This window comes from Sciurus carolinensis, chromosome 3 (assembly GCF_902686445.1).
Source record: "Sciurus carolinensis chromosome 3, mSciCar1.2, whole genome shotgun sequence".
Taxonomy (NCBI): Eukaryota; Metazoa; Chordata; class Mammalia; order Rodentia; family Sciuridae; genus Sciurus; species Sciurus carolinensis.
This window is the reverse complement of record NC_062215.1, coordinates 127,221,079-127,231,429: the sequence shown is the minus strand read 5'-3', so window position 1 is coordinate 127,231,429 and position 10,351 is coordinate 127,221,079. Positions and strand designations below refer to the sequence as shown.

Sequence of the window (10,351 nt, the reverse complement as noted above, 5' to 3'; positions counted from 1 at the left end):
TAAAATCATTTGCATTTCACAGACTATTACACAAGGAAGTAAATATAAACTCTCTGAAGACAAAGGAATATTCCTCTTAGAAATTCATAAGACTGAAACGTCTGACAGTGGACTTTATACTTGTATGGTAACAAATTCAGCTGGATCTGTGTCCTCCAGCTGCAAACTGACAATAAAAGGTAGGCCAATGTTTGTTCTTAACCAACATTTTCCAGAAAACAATATAAAGGAAACATTTTTTAACACCCCCATAAATACACAAGAAAATTTTAAAGCAAAAGTTTTTTTTTAATTCTAGAATGCTGTTTGTAACTAAATGTAGAAAGCGCACATAGTTGAAGTTAATGTGAACTTTTACATCAATATAAAGATCATGCCTATTTATGTGGAATTATATAAGATTCCACAAGCAACCCTGGCCCCCAGGAATACTTAAGAATAAAGTCAGGTGATTATACAAAATGGTACTGCTTCCTTAAACTTTCACTCTTGTTATTTTTCTAAAGCAACACAAAGTTAACAAGAGGTTATATCTGTTTTCCCAATTAAAATTTGTTTGCTTACATCTCTTTTAAAAGGTGATTTAATTTTTCAGTTACTCAAAATCTCTTCAGTCCACTTATCTCCTAAATCTTTTGATTATTCCTTGCAAGACCTTTTTCCTTAATTCATAAAAATCATCTTCGACTTAGTTTAAAGAATCATTACATTGGTCTTAGAAGTCATACAGGATAATTTTCCTAGATCAGAACTGAGATAGAATTGGTTACCTCCACTGCATATTTGGTAGGATTTTTTTTTCCCTTCTGACTCTATATTATGCACATGCAAAATCTAAAGAAAGGGTGGAGGTCTTTCCCCATTAAGTTTGCCTTACAGAGGTTTCTCATTTTAGCTGTAAAAGACACTGAGGCACAGAAAATATCTACACAGAAGACCTCTGAAATCACATCTCAGAAGAAGGCAGCCGTCCAAGAGGAAATGTCCCAAAAATCCCTAACTTCTGAAGAAACCAAGGTGTCAGAGGTGAAATCTAAAGAAAAGTTGACCCTTAAGGAGGAAGAATCAAAGGTTCTTATTTCTGAAGAAGTCAAGAAATCAGCAGCAATCTCCCTGGAAAAATCCATCGTCCATGAGGAAATCACAAAATCATCACAGGCATCAGAAGAAATCAGAACTCATGCTGAGATAAAAGCATTTTCTACTCAGATGAGCATAACCGATGGTCAAAAAGTGACTTTAAAAGCCAACATTGCTGGTGCCACTGATGTGAAATGGGTACTGAATGGCAGGGAACTTACTAACTCTGAGGAATACAGATATGGGGTCTCAGGCAGCGACCAGACCCTGACCATCAAGCAAGCCAGTCGCAGAGATGAAGGAATCCTCACCTGCATAGGCAAAACCAGTCAAGGCATCGTCAAGTGTCAGTATGACTTGACTTTGAGCAAAGAACTCTCAGATGCTCCAGCCTTCATCTCACAGCCCAGATCTCAAAATGTTAATGAAGGACAAAATGTCCTCTTTTCATGTGAGATCAGTGGGGAGCCATCTCCTGAAATAGAATGGTTCAAAAACAACCTGCCAGTAAGTGAAATCATGAATGCATTACTGAAGAAAATTTTAAATACCATGTCTATTGCTGAGGAACATAAATATTTTTTTCCCTCTTCATTTTAGATTTCAGTCTCTTCAAATATCAGTGTAAGTCGCTCCAGAAATATATATACTCTTGAAATCCGAAATGCATCAGTAAGTGACAGTGGAAAGTACACAATTAAGGCCAAAAATTTCCATGGCCAATGTTCAGCCACCGCTTCCTTAACAGTCCTCCGTAAGTATATTTTGGCCATTTCCCTTACTTAAGGCCTTCGTGGGGTGGGGTGGAGGGGTCAAGGGTTGCCCGAGCACAGAAAACTCTCAGAAGGTGCTATCAATTCCATGTGGAAGAGGGACAAACATCCTGTGTGAATTCACCCTTAGTCGGTTTCTTTACAGCTAAACAGAAACTTGGATCAGTTGAATTTCAAAGCAAAGCTACCAACGCCCTTGTAACACTTATTTTCAGAATGTATACTATGTCAATGATTTTCTATTTCACTAATCATTTTCTCCTAGTGACTCCTAGCATCTGCATGTAATGTAATGATAGGAAATGTAAGGATTCGTTTCTTGGAGACATTGAGCTAGCTCTTGACAAATGTATGTATTCATGTATTCGCTTATGCTTCAACAGCAAATTGTTTGGGTTATGTTTCTGTGTGTGTGTGTTTTCATTTCTGTAAGTCACTGTCAGATGTCACCAATTAACCAAATGTCATTGATGTTCACTGTGTATCTGCTATGCTCCACAGCTCTAGTTGAAGAACCTTCCAGAGAGGTAGTATTGAGGACAAGTGGTGACACAAGCTTGCAAGGAAGCTTCTCGTCTCAGTCAGTCCAAATGTCTGCCTCTAAGCAAGAGGCCTCCTTCAGCAGTTTCAGCAGCAGCAGTGCTAGCAGCATGACTGAAATGAAATTTGCAAGCATGTCTGCCCAAAGCATGTCCTCCGTGCAAGAGTCCTTTGTAGAAATGAGTTCCAGCAGTTTTATGGGAAAATCTAGTATGACACAACTGGAAAGCTCAACTAGTAGAATGCTTAAAGCAGGCGGAAGAGGTGAGCAATAAAATTACTGGTAGAGGTAGACAAGCCAAGTAGCATGGTGTAGTCTTTAGTACACATAATTTAGTAGCAAGCACGTCATTATTTTTTCAGTGATCCTAAAACCTTTTTTGTCATTCCCTAAAGGAATTCCACCTAAAATTGAGGCTCTGCCTTCTGATATCAGCATTGATGAAGGCAAAGTTCTAACAGTAGCCTGCGCTTTTACGGGGGAACCAACCCCGGAAATAACATGGTCCTGTGGTGGAAGAAGAATCCAAAACCAAGAACAACAAGGGAGATTCCACATTGAAAACACAGATGACCTGACAACTCTGATCATCATGGATGTACAGAAACAAGATGGTGGACTTTACACCCTGAGTTTAGGGAATGAGTTTGGCTCTGACTCTGCCACTGTGAACATAAACATTCGCTCCATTTAAGAGGGCCTGTGCTCTTACACTCTACATCCATTCTTAACTTTTCACAAATGATTCACATGGACTAATCTTTCTGATCTGTAAATATTTTTTAAACAGTAGTTTTGTATCCACCTAAATGAGTCAAGTTCAAAAATATACATTTCAATCTCTCATAATTGTCGACCTAAGAATATTAGACATTTGCTAACAACATGTACATACTGTACATAGCCGGATGAACGGTTATAAAGTTTTGTACCTTTATTTTATGACATTTTACAATGTAACTTTTGAAACTAACCATTGGCAGGAGAAAGTTTCTTATGGAACGAATACCCTGCTCAACACTTAATCTTTGTGCCTCAACATACTGTTGATGTCTAAGTATGCCTCAGTGGGTCGAGAAATTCCCCACTGAAGATGTCCTGCCCACCTCAAAGATGATGATGCTGCACATGTCACCTGATATGTGCGCCAATACCTATTGAATCAGAAATGTAAGGCATTGGTGATGTTTGCATTTACCCTCCTGTAAGCAACACTTTAACGTCTTACATTTTCTTGATGATGTCACACTTAAAATTATCATGACATACATATTACCAGAGCAAAGTGTAACGGCCAACACTTTGTTCGCTTATTAAACACTGTCTCTGACATAAAGAGTGCTTGGATAGCTTGGAAAAGTACCATCGCCTGGCCATCCCCTCATTTAACCAGGTTATCTAAGTATTCCTATGCCAGAGCAGTGCCAACTCCTGGAGGTCCCAGGTGCAGTCAATGCCTTTGTGTGGTAGCTCTAAATTTAAATTACAACTAAAAACCTGGGCAACTAAGCAATGAACCACAGCAAAAAGTAAAACACAACAACATCATAAAGCTGTCGTTAAGCTAAAAATAACATTACAAACTGCCCAAAATGTCAATCTGATGTAGTTCTTTTCATGCAAGTATAAATTCAATTGTTAGTTATACTATTGCTTGGACCTCCTTGAGATAGTAACAACAAAATAAAGCAAGCTATCTGCACCTCAAACTGTGTGGTGGTGGTTTTTTGTAAGATTCTGAGGTAAGAAGTATGTACTTCACACATCACAGATGTGATCATAGATAAAGCAGCACAACTTGAAAATTGTCCATGTTAATAAGTTCCTTTAAGCAAATATTTAAGTTACTGTTTTGGATATTTTGTTTTAAAGACCTAGATATCATTCTTATAGACAAATTTATCCTCAAAAGTTTGTTTTCTAAACTTACCAAGAAAAATTATTTTATGGGAGGCAAGTCAACTAAATTCAAAGATGAACATCTGCATTTCACAGTATTTTGTGCTAGACCCCAGAGAGAACAATGCAAAGGTAATCTGAATGGATCTTGTCCATTGAGAAGTACAGTGAACAGAAAATGACAAACACAGGGAAAGTCATCAGTTGTGTGACTGAGTCCATTTGACTACTACAGCTCAAAATTGAGACATAACAAATGAAGGACTGAAGAATTTATTTTAAATAGTGTAGTTCTACCATGCTTTTTGAAATAACTGATACTGCATTAAAAAAAATATATATATATATATAGCACCATAAACACCTGTATTTGTCCACTTTAGTTAACTTAATAGTAATTATAAATCCACAATGTTGGTTATTTGCCTAAATTAACCTCCTAAATATATATGCAAATGGTCAAAGATGAAGCATATTTCCACTGATTTTTATTCTCCAGAGGAAGATCTTAGATTTTCATTAATTTATTCAGCAAGTTTTCTTAAATCAGATTTCCTAAAAGCAGAACCCATAGTCTTAGTCCAAAGTCTGGAGTTTTGCCTGTTTAACTATTTTGGTCAACACAGAACTGCCCTGCCCAGCATGTACTCCTCTTCTTCGGCTCACCTGGGAGGTAAATTTTCAGTAATAAAGACAAGATTCTTGTCTCGGTTGCTTCTTTGAAGGATTACTCTCAGAAGAAGAGGGAAGCAGGCAGGCACATAGGGTAGAAAAGGAAAGCTAAGAAAAGAATGTGGAATCAGCAGCAGCCTCAACCTGAACTCACAGGAACCACAGAGCTGATTCTAGCAGGAGCAAGGGGAAAGTACCTTTGTACCTCCTTATCCATCAGTCAATGGCTACAGGATGTGATGGGGGAGGGGAGAAAAGAGGGAAATAACTTCCCAGGTGAGGCAAACTGATCAGGACAGAGGCACATCTGTTGGGCACAGCCATTCTCTGTCCACTGGGACAGCTAAACAGCCAACACTCAAGAAATCGGGAAGGAAGAATGGGGGTAAACATGCCCTGGAGAATCAGGACAGCCAAGGGCACCCACTACCCCACCTTACAACTTTAAATGCCTACTCATACTTCCAAGTGAGAGGTAGCTCTGACCAGGTGAATTCTTAGGATGATCTTCCCAGTCTTGACGGGTCATATACTCACACGTCCTCCCCGAAGCTGCCCCAGGCGGTGTTGATGAGAATGCCAATCCTGAAGAAAGGACTTCGCCTGTCCTGCAGTAGCAGCTCCCCTTTCCCTGACATCCAAACGGGCCTGGGAGAGAGGGAAGGGCAGCAGCCTGTGGCGGGAAGGGAGGTGCGTCAACCTTCAGGCTTGACTTCCTCTTACGGTAGGAAGGAAGCCCCTTGCCTCTGACCCAGGGCGTGACCACGTGGGTGCATTTGCCAGGACTGCGAAGGGAGGATCCTGGGAGGTCAAGGGTGCTCCAGCTAGAAAGGCAAGAACACTTTCCTGGGGTTTCTAGCCAGCCTCTTTCCCCTGCGCCTCCGAAACCAGGGCTTCCAGTGGAGGTGGGAGAAGTTCCTGCAGCTGTATCGCCCTACCGTCAGCAAGATAGGAGTGGTTGGTTTCTCTCTTCTTGTCCCCGTGCCCACAGGGGGCGACAGAGGGCAGTAAGCTGGTGGGCATGCTCTCCCTGTTTCAACCTATCCAAACCATAAATCTTACTTGTAATTACTACTGTCCTAACCTTCTTTTCCTTCTTTCTTATTATTTATATAAATCACAGCAATAAGTAGAATAATGTTGTGATCATACATCTGCATTCAACTCAGAGTACCCAGCTCAAATCTAGGACCTCCTATTTACTATCTTGTGTGACCTGGGGCACATTATTGAACTCCATTACTCATCCATAAAGTGGGAATAAAAGCAATCTCACAGGATTGTTGTGATGGACCAGACACAAGTTATTGCATGTGAAATGCTTACAGCCACTTAGCATGGCACCCAATTAAGTACTAGCAATCATTATATTAGGGACTGCCAGGCAGAATCTTCTGGAGAAGCAGAATTTCAGAGGGGACCAAACAGATCTCACTGGTGTTCCCTCGATGTATTAGTCTGATAGGGTGGCTGAAACCAAGTACCACTAACTGGATATTTTATACAACAGAAATCAACTCAAGGTTCTAAAGACTAGAAGTCTAAAGTCAAGATGTCCACAAGGTTGGTCCTTCAGAGGGCTGTGAGCAAGAGACCTGTCTCCTTGGCTGTCTTCATGCTCAAGTGGCATTTTCCCTGCATACATGTTTGTGTCCAAATTTCCCCTTTTTAGAAAGACACAAGCCATATTGGAGAGGGCCCATCCTAACTCCTCACTAAAACTTAATTACATCTGCAAAGACCTTGTCTCTGGGGGGTTGAATGTCCAACACATCCTGTGGGGAGGGACACAATTCAACCTATGGCATTAAATGTAATGGGCATAGGACAACACATTCTTACAGGATATGCTCTGATGAAATTTCCCAAAAGATGGATTTATTATGTCTGGAGTCAATTATATAGATAAATCATGTAGAGACAGCAGGTAAACCAGAAAGTCAGTAAAATAACAGGCTAAATCAATGGTTTCCACAGAGACAAATTCAATGAGAATGTTTTATGGTTGTACTCCAGGAAGATAGTGTGTAATTTTGTTTACTCTGCCCCAAGAGAAATTTTGAGAAAATTTGAGCAGAGAAAGTTTAGCTTAGTTTCCTTGTCTTAGTAGAAAATAGTGTCTGCAAAGTAAATAGGACTTTGGAAAGAGAATGGCTGTGGACTTTTACCCAAAGTTTATACAATGTGAATGTTTGCCTTGGGTAGGTATTTGCCAAACTCTTTTCAGAATTCCCTATACACAGTTCCTCCTGAAAAGAGCAGCAATGATCACCACATATGAATACCCTGCTAGGGCTCTGAAACTCTTACATTCCTTTCCTTCTGCAGCCTGGGGAGGCTGTTAATGTACCTTGTACAAGGCCTCTCCCAAACCAAGTCCTCCTGTACCTGCAGAGTCTCTGGAATAGAAGCTTCTTGCTAGGTGCACATTCCCTGAGTTAAAGGGTAACTCTCCAGGGATACCAAGACTTGCACCAGACATCTTTAAGGAGGAACACAGGGATAGAATTCTTCCCTGCAGTTGCCACACGTTAAATGAAATCAGCATTTTGTTGGCAACTGCCAGACAAGACCACCAAAATGTGCTTTTAGATTTTGGTCAGGTACTCCTCATTCCCCAACCTGCCGAGAAACTCAGCTCACATCCATAAGGAAGGACAGCTGTCTCTTCCCCACTCTCACCTCTTGGTTTAGAATAACTCAAAGAAGCTGGAGAAAAGGGACACCCGCAGACCCCCTGGGCCAAGACTGGACCAGAGGCTGAGATGCCCTGTCCTAATAAATAGAACTATTAAGGAGAAAAGAATGAGACCTCTAATGAAAATATCCACCAGAAGGAAGCTCAAAGTAGAAAGCGCTGAGATCCAGGGCCTTTGAAAAACATACCCAGTCACATTGTCAGCCTCAGACCTGGAACTCAGGACTCTGTTTATCAATGTTGTCTTAGCACCACTTCATAACACCAAAGTCAAACCTGCTGGAAGATGAGAGGGCTAGAGACAGTGCTCTGCTCTATTTTGAGGGTCATTGTTCCTGGTCAGAGTCAACAGCTGTAATGTATAAAGCTGCTCCCCCGCCCACCAGGTACAGCCATTTTGCCCGCCTCCCAACCACTTGTCAATCTGTGAACATCCTAGCTAGCTATTGGTTCATCAGTCAGCTTGCAAGTATCCTTCTCCGATATTGGTTCCCTGTTAGCCCTGCAGAATTCAACTGTTTTACTGTAGCTCCCCCACCATCTTTTTCCTTTCTTCTGTCAGTCCTACACACTTTTCTCTATCCTCCTGGCTTTCCACTCTCTCTAGTGCGCGCCCTTTCTTTTCCTTTCTCTTTTCCTCTCATTTTCTCTCTTACCCTGCAGGGAGACACTGTTTGCTTAATAAAATCCCTTATGTGATTTCCCGTGTCCAGTGTGGTTCCGTGGAAATTCCTTACAACAGCAAAATTCCTTTTGGTCATTCATTGTTAAAAGGCCCTTTGTTTCTAGGGTAGTCAACTAGCCTTCTTCCCAGAAAGTCATGGCGAGAAATATTAAACCCTTTACTGGCATCGGCAGTAACACCAGGGAATAAGGTGATTACCTGACCCAGCATTGTCATGGGAAGGGGAAGTAATGGGAGAGCCAGTGTTATAGTTTGAATGTGAGGTGCCCCCAAAAGCTCATGTGTGAGAAAATACAAGGTTTAGAGGAAAAATGATTGGGTTGTAAGAGTCTTAACCTAATCAGTGAATTAATCCCCTAAAAGGGATTAACTGAGTGATAACTGAAGGTGGTAGGATGTAGCTAGAGGTGGTGGGCATTGGGGGCATGGCTTGGGGGTATATATTTCTACCTGGCAAGTGGAGTCCCTCTGTGCTTCCTGATCACCATGTGAGCCACTTCCCTCCACCACACTCTTCTGCCACGATGTTCTGCCTCACCTTGATCCTTGAGGAATGGAGCAGGCCTTCTATGCACTAAGACCTCTGAAACCATGAACCCCTAAATAAACCCTTCCTCCTTTACAGTTGTTCTGGTCAGATCCTTCAGTCACCATGATGAAAAAGCTGACTAAAATAGTTTTCCAGAAACTACAGTAATGGGCCCAAAAGTAAGAAAAGAATCTTTTCTATCCTTCATGAAAGAAAACAAAATAATCCACCTGATTCCTGGGGCTCTAAGACAGAGGGAAGCCAGCTGAGATTTCTGAAATGTTACCATGTGGTTCTACTGCCATGATAAGGGTGGCTTCCCGAGTGTTGGGCACTGAGCAGACGTTATTCCAGAGAACTTGGAAGACTCCATTTTATTCATTTCAGTTTGAGACTAGGATGAGCGATTTTTTTTTCCCTTTCAAAGAATTCTCAAAATACAGGTATGTAGGTCCTTACAAGGCTGTACTTATTTTTTCTTAATGCACAAGGCAGCTGGGAGATTAAGAGCGCTGCCTTCAGCCTGGTAGCGGATATGTTGACTGCTTTCTCCTTCCCTATCTCAAGTGATGATGACAGGGTTGTTTCCTTCACGGTGGCTCCAGATCAGGAAACTGTTAACCTGCTGAAATAAACACACTAGTCTCATTTTCCAATGCCAAACAATGTCATGACTTGCTTAAGACACAAAGCCAGAGAGAAGAAAAAGGCAGGGGGATAAGACCTATAATTGCCCTAATACCACTTCCAGAAGTGCTTTTCAAACTTGAAAGTGCACAGGATTCACCAGAGGATCTTGTGAAAATGCACTCTCACTCAGCAGATCTGGGGTGGGACCTGAGTGCATTTCTAATAAGCTGCCAAGTGAAACAGGCTACTGATTCTCAGAGCTGGAAGTGTTTGGTTTTTCAAAATGTTTAATGATGGCCCCAATTAATGAGATAATTGTAAATATTTATACATATATAGAGATCTATATACATTCACATCTCCACCTGTTCTTCAATATAATGATCAGGAGTGTAAGTTTCCACCCAGCTCAGAGGTTCTCAACTTTGGGATTACTGGGGAGTTTTTTAAAAAAAATACTAATGACTGGGTTCCACCCACAGAAGTTCTACTGTAATTGGTCTGGACAACCTAGACATCAGGAAGTTTAAATGTACCCCATTTAAATGATTTAAGGATCACCTTATTTATCTAGTCAAAGACCAAAAGAAATACTGATTTAGACAAGTAAGGGGAACCACTTTATGCTTTCATTTAAAGGTAAACTAGTCTCCTAACATCTTTTCTCAAAATCACAACACTAACTTGAAGCTAACCAATCAGACTTTACATTTAAGTGTTCAACAAACCAGTGTCATTTTTGAAAAGTGGAGGATTACCCTTCCTTAGGCTTCCTTAGCAGAACATGCTAGACTTAATTTTTTTCTTAGTGACATGGCAAATTTATTAAACATTTTCCCCCACA

At 40.9% G+C, this 10,351-nt stretch overlaps 1 protein-coding gene across 1 annotated transcript in view; it reads left to right on the top strand.

Annotated features, from left to right (window-relative positions):
- Ttn (titin) overlaps positions 1 to 4,103 on the top strand; it is a 265,315-nt gene extending 261,212 nt beyond the window's left edge. The window contains 5 exon segments of the mRNA XM_047544703.1: positions 23 to 179; positions 896 to 1,587; positions 1,681 to 1,834; positions 2,355 to 2,657; positions 2,790 to 4,103. Of these exon segments, the coding sequence (XP_047400659.1) occupies positions 23 to 179; positions 896 to 1,587; positions 1,681 to 1,834; positions 2,355 to 2,657; positions 2,790 to 3,088 (1,605 nt within the window). The 3' untranslated portion in view covers positions 3,089 to 4,103.
- Positions 4,104 to 10,351: the final 6,248 nt, after the last annotated feature.